Below are 13,094 nucleotides of genomic sequence, written 5' to 3'. Positions count from 1 at the left end.
CCTTTAGCGACAGGTTCAGTTTTATTTTATATAAGGTTTACGATGTCATCACATTATCACCCGACTTATTCAAGAATGAACACAATCGGTCAGTACCATTTTTAAAGTCTTTGGTTTGACCTGGGTTCGATCTCAAATCTACCGAAGACAAAACCACTCGGCCACTGAGCTAATACTGAAATGCACGTATTTGTTTTGTCATTGTAACTAGCTTGCCATCGATAAAACGTATAAAAACAAAGGCCCTCAAGTGGATTTTACACAACGAGTCTGTACTTGTACTTTCGTTACATGTTTGAGGAAACTATAAAATAATTTAGCTTCGTTCACATTATAACTGAGTTTTTAATAAAACGTGAACACAAGTAAACAGAAACGGCATTGACAGGTTTTGTAGAAGTGGTCAGCATCGAGTCTCAAAATCAACATTGAAAGTCTGTTGTTTGGCCACCAGATAGCGCAACACTAGAAGGGAATGTGCTTAATGTTGCTGGGCGACGTCATGTCCAACCTGCGTCATCAGCTTATTCAGTTCTTCAACTTTTGAGGACAGGCCAACCTCGTCGAGCTTTTTGAGGAAGTCTGTTGGTCCATCCGTGCTCAGAACATCTTCGACCTCATGGAGGAGCTGACGTGCCTGAACAATTACGAAACAACCATCAAACTGATCCTTGCTTTTTTTCGCCGTCATTTTGTTTAAATTTTTGTTAATTGCAAGGTTTGCTTCAAACATAGAAGAAACGTTAAGCTTGATTATACCCCAATGGAACAAAGCTAACAGCAGTGGACGATGGATTTTTGTTAACTTATTTCTGATTTTTCTACACTGACGGTACCGTAGCCTACTACAAACGAGTTGGCAGCTTGATGCATTTAACCCGACAGCTCAGTTGGTTGGTGCGTGCCTTCTGCAACGAAGAAGCTTCAAGATCAAGCGGCGCTGGTTCGACTCTCGGGGTGAACAACGCACGTTAGGGCAGCTCTCCGGAAGTCATAATCAGTCACTCTAGACCGAGAGCCTACGACAGAAGATTTCACCCCATAAGGTACAAAAGGTTTGACCCCTTGAAGTTACTGGGGTCAACCATGTCACTCACAAAAAGTATGGAAGATTGACCGCACCGGGTGGATCTGGACACTAGAGCCCCCTAAAAAGCCCAAAAAGGGGGTTAATTTCACCCCATAAGGTACATGGACCAAACTTGGTGAATACGAAGTTTTATGTCAGGACATCACAAAAATATCAAATCTAACAATATTTTCGAGTGGAAAGGTGATGTAAGACCCCCCCGAAAGTGACCCCCCGGGGGGTTAATTTCACCCCATAAAGTACATGGACCAAAGTTGGTCAAAACGAAGTCTTATGTCAGGACATCACAAAAATATCAAATCTAACAATATTTTCGGGTGGAAAGGTGATGTAAGATGCCTTCAAAGTGACTTCCCTTAATGTGACCCCCTCGGAAGGTTTATTTCACCCCATAAAGTACATGGACCAAACTTGGTCAAAATGAAGTCTTATGTCAGGACATCACAAAAATATCAAATCTAACAATATTTTCGGGTGGAAAGGTGATGTAAGATGACTTCAAAGTGACTTCCCGTAATGTGACCCCCTCGGAAGGTGTATTTCACCCCATAAAGTACATGGACCAAACTTGGTCAAAACGAAGTCTTATGTCAGGACATCACAAAAATATCAAATCTAACAATAGTTTTGGGAAGAAAGATAATGTAAGACTCCCCCAAAGTGACCCCCCAGGGGGTTAATTGCACACCATAAGGTAGGCTACATGGACTAAAGTAGGTTAAATCGAAGTCTTATTTCACGGCATAACAAAAATATCAAATCTAACAATATTTTTGGGTGGAAAGGTAATGTAAGATGTCATCAAAGTAACCCCCAGAGGGTTTATTTCATCATAGAGTACACGGACCAAACGCGGTCAAAACGAAGTCTTATAGGTCCTAGGACACCACAAAATATCAAATCTAACAATACTCTCAGTTGGGAAGATGATAAAAGACCTACCCAAAAGTGAATCTCCTCCTATAGTTTAATTTACTTCATTCCTTACTCGAACCAACCTTGGTGTAACGGAAGTGCTATGCCAGGACAGTACCAATGGATTAAATCTAAAAATATTTTTTTATAGGTTTTGGTGAAATACATTCACAAGCTGTCCCATGATGCATGAAATGGAACTATAGCCTAATTTACAAAAAGTTTTTGTATAAATCATATTCAGTCAATCGAAAAAAGGCAACAGGACATGACAATACATGGCTTTGTAACACCAAAAACAGAAAGTACATGAGAAGCATATAGGCTACAGTCATGGGCACCGATCGCTCTCTAAGATTGGTGGGGACATTTACTAGGAAAGAAAGGGCAGACGAGCGAAGCGAGCTGAAAGATTGGGGTCTGTTCAACAAACAAACAAATAGGCCTACAGTAGATAGGCTACAAGTCTAATGCGATGTATTTTAATTGTCAGTGTCAGCATTGGACAGCAGAAGTCTAAAAACTGCAACTCGGCAACAAGTCTCCGTCGAATTAAAAACGAAGTCTTGGTTGATCCTTGGCTTGTAATGAAGGTTGATCGAATTCAAAACTTTATTGTGCACATAGCAGACCATTGCATGATTTGGCCGTTTCTGTGTCATGGTAGATCGTAACAAAGTTTTGATACGTCGCAAAGTTGAAAATGAGCGTTCAGCTGAACACGAGCGGGCTGGTGATATGAGCAAAAGTTCCACTTGCGGAAACATTTGCCGAACAGCGGATGGTATCTTCTTGAATATCATTCGAAAATCTTGTGCAAGGGACTTTGTGTCAAAGAACTGAAGATAATCGTCTACCAAATGTCATTGTAGCTTTCCACTAAAGAGTGATTCTTGTAGAATTTTGTAGTGCTCAAGATCGGTCGACTTGAAATAGTCAGTAAGATTTTGCTGCGAGCTGTCAATGACTGCAAAATACTCTGACCGATCGATCTTGAAGTTTAAGAGGTTGACCATGGCCATGTCCATACTGAAGACGATTTGGAACGTGACAAGTCTTTTAAAAATTGGGTAGGGTAAGAGTTTTTTCAATTGAAAAAAAGCTGCCTGCCAGCCTTCCAACTGCTAATTTTCCTATATACAATTTTTTGCCAAACCGGTAAAGACATTTCAGCAGCTCTTAACCTCAATGTAATAATAACTGAAAAAATAGCTTTTTCCTTATACAAAAGTAACACAAGCTACACTTACTGCACTACATGCTTGTACGACTCTTTCAAAGTAATTCTAAAACGTTGCACTGTGTGGCCCTGGCGTAACCAAATTAAATACAATTTGCGAGTTACACCAGGGTTTCTCTGCCTAATAAAACATTTCTACTACGGTTGGGGCTTCCTCGCATAAAACAAAAATGTTGTCCCCTCCTTTCAATATATTTTAAACGTTTGACTGGTAAAATTGTGACATTCGGGTAATATTTTCCCTTTTACGTTACAAAAATAATGTAAAAAGATGATGGGGGCATGTAAAAAGATGGTGGAGACATGTAAAAAGATGGTGGGGACATGTCCCCACTGTCCTATAGGAATCGGCGCCCGTGGCCACAGTAGCCAGAAAATTGATCCAAGATCTTGATACGACCACTAAATGTTGACTTAATTGAACAACTGACTATCCAAATAAGACGAAGAATAAGACGAAGAAAGTGAAAGCGACAGCAGTGACAATGAAGAATAAAGAAACGACCGTTTACATTTACACAAACAATCTCTTTATGAATGAACAGTTACAATAACTGATTAGAGACATGAAGCAAATAGCATTAAACAAAAATTTACTACATTGGGTTTATTGGGTTATTTATTGTAGCAGCTGGAAAATGTTCATTACTGCCTGAATTAACGTTCCAAATGGTTCACTTCGAAACGTTTTGATTTGGATAGTCAGTTGTTCGATTAATTCAACATTTAGTGGTCGTATCAAGATCTTTGATCAATTTTCTGGCTACTGTAGCCTATATGCTTCTCATGTACTTTCTGTTTTTGGTGTTACAAAGCCATGTATTGTCATGTCCTGTTGCCTTTTTTCGATTGACTGAACATGATTTATGCAAAAACTTTTTGTAAATTAGGCTATAGTTTCATTTCATGCATCATGGGACAGCTTGTGAATGTATTTCACCAAAACCTAAATAAAAATATTTTTAGATTTAATCCATTGGTACTGTCCTGGCATAGCACTTCCGTTACACCAAGGTTGGTTCGAGTAAGGAATGAAGTAAATTAAACTATAGGAGGAGATTCACTTTTGGGTAGGTCTTTTATCATCTTCCCAACTGAGAGTATTGTTAGATTTGATATTTTGTGGTGTCCTAGGACCTATAAGACTTCGTTTTGACCACGTTTGGTCCATGTACTCTATGATGAAATAAACCCTCTGGGGGTTACTTTGATGACATCTTACATCACCTTTCCACCCAAAAATATTGTTAGATTTGATATTTTTGTTATGCCGTGAAATAAGACTTCGATTTAACCGTGATCCATGATTTAACCTACTTTAGTCCATGTAGCCTACCTTATGGTGTGCAATTAATCCCGTGGGGGGTCATTTTAGGGGGAGTCTTACATCATCTTTCCTCCCAAAACTATTGTTAGATTTGATATTTTTGTGATGTCCTGACATAAGACTTCATTTTGACCAAGTTTGGTCCATGTACTTTATGGGGTGAAATACACCTTCCGAGGGGGTCACATTAAGGGAAGTCACTTTGAAGGCATCTTACATCACCTTTCCACCCGAAAATATTGTTAGATTTGATATTTTTGTGATGTCCTGACATAAGGCTTCGTTTTGACCAACTTTGGTTTATGTACCTTATGGGGTGAAATTAACCCCCCGGGGGGTCACTTTCGGGGGGGTCTTACATCACCTTTCCACCCGAAAATATTGTTAGATTTGATATTTTTGTGATATCCTGACATAGAACTTCGTTTTCACCAAGTTTGGTCCATGTACCTTATGGGGTGAAATTAACCCCCTTTTTGGGCTTTTTAGGGGGCTCTAACGTCCAGATCCACCCGGTGCGGTCAATCTTCCATACTTTTTGTGAGTGACATGGTTGACCCCAGTAACTTCAAGGGGTCAAACCTTTTGTACCTTATGGGGTGAAATCTTCTGTCGTAGGCTCCCAGACTACTCCCTCTTTCTAGTGTCTCTCACCTGGTTAAATTCTACTCTCAGTCCTTTGATCTTTTTCTGTTTCCTTCCCTTCTTCCTTTCAATAATGGCATCGATGTCTGCGTACATTGCTTGCCGCCGCTTCTCGATCTGAGCAAGCATCGCGTCGCATTCTTTGTCCACCTGCACAATCGTATCATTGACAAAGGAAAACCGGTGAATCAAATAGTTTCAATTGTTTACACAAGTTTTAGAACACGCAGTTTGTTCAACTTAGAAGCAACTTTTATATATTCCGATAGGTTTGCAATTGACAGTCAACCTTTCTCTCCGCACATGATGATAGCTTTGCTGTTTAGGTAGGCCTACCCGGTAGACCATTTCTGATGAAACATGTGGTGATTTAATCAAATGAGTAAGCTACCGGTATGTAGCTTAAGAAATTGTACAAAAATAAAACATGGCAAGCTACTGTAGGCTTACAGTAATAAGAATAGACGCAGGTAAACGAACCAACTTTCGAATCGTTTAGACTAGAACTAATTTTGGGGCGCTGAATCTGAATATCCGAACTCGTCTTTCTTTTAGCCTAAAACATCAGGTTTTCAATCATGAAGTGTTATTATTTCCAAAGGTAGGCTATTAGTAACCTATTACCTAGGCATATTCATATTTACCGCATATACCCGCATAGCCTACTCCCTACATATAGCCTATGTAGCGTTACCGGTGTAACGGTCCAGGAGTGACCGCAGTCCAAGAGTTACCAGGGTTGCCAAATATAATTATTTAATTTTTTTGAAAATTATTGAAATTCTTACTGCTCAAAAAGTTACAATGACAATTTTAAGCATTGATTAATCTTAAATGAAAAGGTGTCCATTAGTTTGAGAGCAACTACTCATTAAAACTTAGTTGCAAAGTTTTTGTTTTTGTATTGCTTTCGGATGCGCCGGGCAGCTTTGGTCATTTGTGGTCTGACGTCATTTCTAGACTGCCACGCTGCAGCATCGCGGTAACTTTTGGACCGCAGTAACTCCTGGACCGTTACACCGGTATAGACAAATGTTAAAGTGAATTACAGAAGTTTTATTTCCACAGTTTTGTTTTGATTTTCATGATTTGTTGCAAAACAATGACACAGAGCACACTCATGTATCGCTTTTAGCTTGCTAGTTTTTCTTTGTTAATCGTTTTGTGTCAAATTGACGCTACAGTTGTAGCCTTGTAGTGCAGTGCTCTTCAACCTTTTTGTCCGTGGTACACCTTTTTTCAATTTTTAATAACTTCGTATACCTCACAAATAGCAATGTTTAATTGTGCACAGGAAGTAAAAAAACCTAATAATTAATTAATTGTTTGTTAAAGTGATTATAGTAGTCTTGAACTGGGCACAAGAAACTAAAGTGCAAAAGTGCAAAAAACGTCAAAATTGAAGTTGATTTAATGGCTAGCTTGTTGTTGCATTGTTCGGCAAGTTGGACATAACGTGGTGTTAGCTCTTTCTCTATTCCTCCCCGCATTAAAGAATCAATGCCAAGTATCGAGTTTCGTTTGTTTGACTTGATCTCAACAAGACTGGAAAACCCTTCTTCACACAAATATGTGGTAGGCATCTGCACCAAGACATCAATGGCTTTTTGGGTGAGATTTTCGTATTCGGGAAATTCAAAAAGAGATACCCAACATTCTGTGTAATCCACTTCTCGGAATGAGTATTTTTGATTTAAATCAGCCCGTAGTTCCAATAATTCCTCATCCTCAGTTGGTTCTTCATTAAATGGTTGGATATTCCACGAGTTTGCTTCCAGACATATTGGTCGTTATCTTCACGAAAATACGTAGTCAAATTGTCAGCAAGTAATTTCAGGTGACCAACAATAAGGGCAGACAAGTTATCTTCAGTAGAAACGTCCTCAAACTCGCAGCTAGACTCTTTCATGTATTGACTTAATACAGGAAAGTCATTGAAGTTCCTCGACAAAGCATTCTCTTTCCAGAGTGCAGTTTTCATCTTCAGCGCATTGATCTTGCTAGTTGACCGAAATATATCACCTCCTCTCCCTTGAAGACTGATATTCACTTGGTTCAAACGATCAAAAATCGACGCCAAGTATGCCAATTTTGCAATCCAGAATATGTCACGATTCACGAAACTTGGAAGCCCTTGGGTCTTTGTTCAGTGTAAAATAATAATAATAATAATGTTAATTTTTATATAACGCTGTATCCATCGCAGAATGCGTTACTCCTTAGCGCTTTACAAAGCAGACAGTGTCAATGCAGCCGTATAGAGGCGCAACTGAGTACATTATTACCCGAATCCACTCCATTACTCAGTACCAAGCAGAAATTAGATTCAGTACCATTTTTAAAAAGTCTTTGGTATGACCCGACAAGGTATCGAACCCATGCCTACCGATTCAGAGGCGGGCGCACTAACCACTAACCACTAAGCCACCAAAATGCCTCTAATTGTTCGCAAAGTTCAAACACACGGGAAAGAACTTTCCCTCGCGATAGCCACCGTACCTTTGAGTGCAGAATAAGTTTTTTTAGAAGAGGAGGTCATTTCATCACAAGCCCGTACTTGCGCATGACGCAACAATCCCAAAGTCAAATGCGAACCACACGGCACACGCATCCAAAATGAACGTATCTGTTTCAAAAGCACAAAGCAGGTTGGCGAGTAATAACCGCACACCAGTAGGTCCGTTTAAAAGTTTACAAATATGCCAATTGCTGTCTCTGTTGGGACTTCCAGTATCACAGATCTAAGCTGTATACCCTTCTCCAGCTGTATACCTTAGTTTTGATCTGGTATACACTTGGGTATATAGTATACCCGGTTGAAGAGCACTGGCCTAGTGTATGTTTCGAGTACTTTTGTTCTCCCTGGCACAAATTAGTTAATGCAGCCTACTCAGCATGTATGTGTAATAAACACAACGACGGATAGGGTAGCCAGGGATCCCTGAGGGTAGCCTATGTCAGTTTTTGTAAAAATAAACATTTTTTGTTATCCTATCTCAATCAATCTTTTAACAAAACGTTATGTAAAAAAAAATCAAAAAAGTGTTGCACTCACTCTCTGCTTGAGCACAGATCCCCTGTCGCTGATGTCAGTCACCAATCCTTCCGTCAGTAGAATGTTGCTTCCTATCTTTTCAATCTTTCCCGTCAAAGCATCGGTCGTTCCTTTCAACCGCTTTCTCACAGCCTTGAACTTTTTTAACACCGTAATTGGCGCGACCTACAAGAAAGTGAAGTTTGAAATGCATGCCATGTCTAATCATAAGGCACCTGCAGCTAATAAGGCCCGGCCGGTAATAAGGCCCACCCCCTGGATCTCCGTTGTTACAAATCTTTTAAACAAAATTGGAAGATCTGATTGCTGCTATGGTGAATTGAGACTAACTGGCAAAGTTTCACAGCCTAAAGTTGAGAACTTTTTGAGTTACGGAAAGTTGAAGTTTGGGGGGACTGAAATTGAGTGGTTTTATTAATTTTCACATATTTTAGACTGTTCTACAGTTAACAAACCGCTTTTACTTCCGTTTTTTTTTGCATTTTATGTAAAAGATATGTGCATGCTGATGCAGTAAAACCAATAAATTTGAACTTTTTTTCTAATTAAAGCAAGACTGATGATGATGATCAGACTAGGCTAATTTGGTAATGAGGCCTATGGGCCCCTGGGGTAACGTTGTGCACCCCTGGTTAAGAAAGTGAGGGTTAAAGACTTGAGTGACCTACAAATTCTTGTTACACCATTAATCCAATTTGTTATTGCAATGAAAATATCATGATTTCAGAATCAAAATACTTTATCATCCCTACCATATCTAAAAACACCATGTCGCTTTTTAAAAAAATGGAGCATGTGGCGGGGGAGGAAACAATTGTCTCTGTGTATTTAATTATTAGTTATGTGCCTGTGTTGTCAATTAGAATTTTTTTTTGTGGTGTTGTTATTGTGAAAATACACCTTTTCCATCACTTTTAGTGCTAATTCAAATCGGGCCTTATTCACAACGCGTGCATCTAATAAGGCCGCTAGAGATTTTTTTTTATTTTTTTAATATTTTACAACCCCTTTTACTTAGAAACTTGTTTCATAGATATGTTGTTTAGATAGACCCAAAGTATCCTCGTTCCAAGGTTCGTTCAAAACTATGCAGAATTTAGAAAAATATTGAGGTTTGAAAATTAGCGGGCCTTATTAGTTGCAGGTACCTTACGACTGGCTGCGTGGCCACAATTAAGCCCAACAAGACGCTAGGTGGTATATTTCAGAAGGACAAACAGATTAACTTTCATCTAATTGGAAGCTTTGACTACGGCCATCAAACGCTTGTAAATGCACTTTACAAATCACAGTAGATCTACATTGTTTCTTCTGTTCTAATGCAATTTAGCTTTAGCAATTAAAGAATTCAAAATTAGGGGAAACGTTAATAGGATGATAAAATTATTTAATTAAATAAATTTTAAATTGCTTTATCTTGATAATTAAGAAGCATTAGACAACTCTGTAAAGTGAAACCCACTTTGTGTCTTTTATGGACTTCATCAAGCGAACATAAAGGGCAAAGATCGATGTTACATGTTTCACAAAACATCAGCTTCTCCATGTGGAACTCCAAGTGACGAGAACACGGAGGGAATCGTACCTTGATCTCCTTCTTAAAACGCTTCACTGCCTGCAATATCATCAAAATATAGTTAATTGAATCTACTAGTAACGTTCAATATAGTTTACAACCCACGAAATAGCTGGTTTTAAAGTCTAAGCATGAAAACTAAGCGGATGAGTTGTGGAGCAGTAAAAATATTTTGCAAGCGGTTGAATTTATAAAACTTCCATTTCATGGAATATCCTGACGATGAAAATTTTAATCAAAACTTGGGGCTGTAACTGGTTTTTAGCTGTAGGTTCGTCAAACAAACTCGTTATGTTCAGCTGTTTGCAAATAAGGCACAAAGTTGGCTAGTGGAATTAAAGTCAATTAACAACACACAAAAGAATCTGTGTCATCATTTCACGTTTGCCCATAAGGTAAGAAAGCAAACTTTAAAATATTTTTGCTTTCGCTTTAATCCATACAATGAGCAACAAAGATAGCCTACTTATGTCCTAACTTCCTTAATAAAGATTATCTTTGCTGAAGCGTTTATTGATTTCATATAGGCGAGTAGGTTTGTGTCTCGTTAAAGCTTATGTTAACCAGAGTAGGCTACCTGCTCAATATTGATGTTTAATGGAAGACTCTCCACGCCATCTGGACCGTACTTGATGATGTTCCGGCAAGTTGGACACAAAAATCTGCTTCTTTGCTGAAAGTACAAAAGTGATATATTTCCGTCAAATTATCCAACTCATGCCTAATGCGGATCAATAACACAGACCCACAGTCTCGTATGTCATTGTAGCTGGCAATAGGTCCACCATGACAGATCCGGGATTTAATAAGCTTTTCCGTCAACTTGCAATAGCCTGTTGGTAAAAATGTTTGGAGCAATGTTTGGAGAAAACATCTTTTGGTCTACTTTTAGTTTAGTTCCAGGTACCTTTCCCTTAAAACAAAAGGAAAAGAGCTTTACTAGGCTAAGTTACCTACTTAAAAACGAATTCTTGTTTAGGCTATACCTTGTTGGTATTAGATGATATGACTTAAACTATAAGAATGAGATGGCTATACGCAATGCTTGTGCCGTGTCACCATAGAATTGCAATAAAATACAATTGACAAGAAATTATCTCAAACGGCAACGCAGTGTTCAGACTGAAAGTTCCTTAAGCTTTTAAAGAACATACCAGTCTGCAAAAGTTACCTTTTTACGTCGTTTCAATCTCTCTAGACATTGCAGTGATGCAAAGTTGTAACTTTTCCTAGCTAGGAGAATCACCTCCACCATTTCATTATGATCATAATTTTGCGTCGATTTAATCGACTTGCAATTTGATTTCATCACTAAAGAATGATGGTGATATATCTCTACTGAGGATAGTCAGGGATAGTATTCAATGAACAGTACGAGAGTTGCAGTTGCGTTTAAGTGAAGTGTTTAGCGCCAGCTCTTACGTTCCAACCAAAAGTTAACTGTGTCATCGCTGTTGTTGTTTGATTTGAAATTATTGAAAGATGACGTCACCATTCAGTAGCCACGCCGGTGCGGCACTTATGCGGTTGCAACTTTGGCAGGACGCTTATTGGCTACATGAAAATGGACATGGAGATTGGCTTTTCATGCCTTCCCGTTCATTCTATCTAAATGTTCAACACCACGTACTAGCCTTGATGCGACAAGTAAAATAAATACTGCACAGTTAGATGTCAATTCTATCTTAAAAGATGCTGCAACCTATTGTCCCAACTAGGAAGTCACCTGCAAAATAGGATCAGCTGACTGGATGAGGTGGGAGGCGCAAAACTTGCAAAAAGTGTGAGAACATGGAAGGAACACCGGAGCGTCGAATAGCTGGTGACAGGCTGGGCACTGTAGTTCCAAAGGAGCCTCTAGTGGTTCCAAAGATGCAGCTGATTGAGTGGTAGATTGAGAGCAGACACTTTGATCTAAAAATTATTTTATAAATTACTTTGTCCTTAAGTTTGTTGAGCTATCAGTGTTTGTTTTGGCTTTTGTTGAAAGTGCGCAGTCCATATCACTCTCAAATTCATTTGCGGAAGCTAATAATTTACTGTAAAAACATGTGAAAAAATTTGTGACTTAAACAAGCAAAATTTACAAAGTAAATAAAAGCACGTTTTGTAAATCTTTGCAAATCCATCTGATAACATCGATCAGTCTTACTGATGTAGAGGAAAGGGTTCTCACCGTTATGCGATGTACTTGCATGGTTGTTTCTCCCACCCCGTAAGCTGGCGATGGACATATAAAGATTGGAGGCTTCTACACTCATCTTTGTCTGTTTCAACTTGTGCGATTGCTGATGAGCTACAAACTTTGACTACAAGAAACAATATAAAAATGTAGGCTATTGAATTATGTATGATAATGCATTTGTTTTCTTTAGACAAACCTGTCCATATCCAAAACGACGAAATAATACAAACAGCAAATGCACAAAGAATCACTTTTGATGTTAGTTTAAGAACTCACTGAACATCTACTGATACAAATTCGAATAGTTTACAATGAGCGTGGGAAGAATTGAAAATGTTTAGAACGATAAAAACAATCGGATGACATCAGTTCTGATATAAAGCGATTCGACGGGTGAATGCAACGTTTATAAACAAAAACATATTATTCCTCAATAAAGCATCACAGGGGGTTACCGTTAGCCTATACTATTCATTAGGCTACTTGATAATCACGGACACTGACATAACGAGGCAAATCGTGCAATATCCTAAAGAATCATCGTAAGCAACATCTAATCGCTTTCTAATAGAAGATCTAAACTTGATATATTGGGAGGCGTAAAACGGCATATAATAAAAAGGAAACACAACATTTTTTTACAGCGGGTCAGCATTTAGCAAAATACAATTTTGCAATATTTGCTGCACGGTACTAAGACCGTACCTGTCTTGAAATATCAGTTTCCATCTAAGAGAGAACTCTCAATAAAGACACCCAGGTATTTTATTGAATCTGTGAACCCAACTTTACATTTATCTAAATGTAGCAGAGGACCACGTAAGAGATAAAAGTTTTTGGAGAAGAATGACATACCAAACAATTAGTTATTAGAATTGAAAGTAATTTCATGTTCATGATATGATTCAAACAAGAGTTGCCAACATAACAAAAACTTTTGTTTTATTGAGCTCATAAGATAGCTGGTCAATGTATAAGGCAAAAAGATAGGGTCTTGTTTGACTCCACCTTGTTTGACTCCATTGGACACAATAAGTAGTTGGGACAGGTGACCTCCCCAC

General features: G+C 38.6%; 1 protein-coding gene across 1 annotated transcript; it reads right to left on the bottom strand.

Annotated features, from left to right (window-relative positions):
- Positions 1–248: 248 nt before the first annotated feature.
- LOC145787758 (tripartite motif-containing protein 54-like) lies at positions 249–12,219 on the bottom strand. The gene is made up of 7 exons (XM_082599576.1): positions 12,025–12,219; positions 11,575–11,762; positions 10,426–10,521; positions 9,735–9,887; positions 8,273–8,437; positions 5,227–5,367; positions 249–637 (listed from the first exon to the last, which is right to left on the bottom strand). The coding sequence occupies exons 1-7, from the start codon at positions 12,107–12,109 to the stop codon at positions 482–484; spliced, it is 984 nt and encodes a 327-aa protein (XP_082455702.1). The 5' UTR covers positions 12,110–12,219; the 3' UTR covers positions 249–481.
- Positions 12,220–13,094: the final 875 nt, after the last annotated feature.

The sequence above is a fragment of the Aplidium turbinatum genome, chromosome 18, assembly GCF_918807975.1.
Source record: "Aplidium turbinatum chromosome 18, kaAplTurb1.1, whole genome shotgun sequence".
In the NCBI taxonomy this organism is placed as follows: Eukaryota; Metazoa; Chordata; class Ascidiacea; order Aplousobranchia; family Polyclinidae; genus Aplidium; species Aplidium turbinatum.
This window is presented reverse-complemented; position numbering and strand designations above follow the sequence as displayed.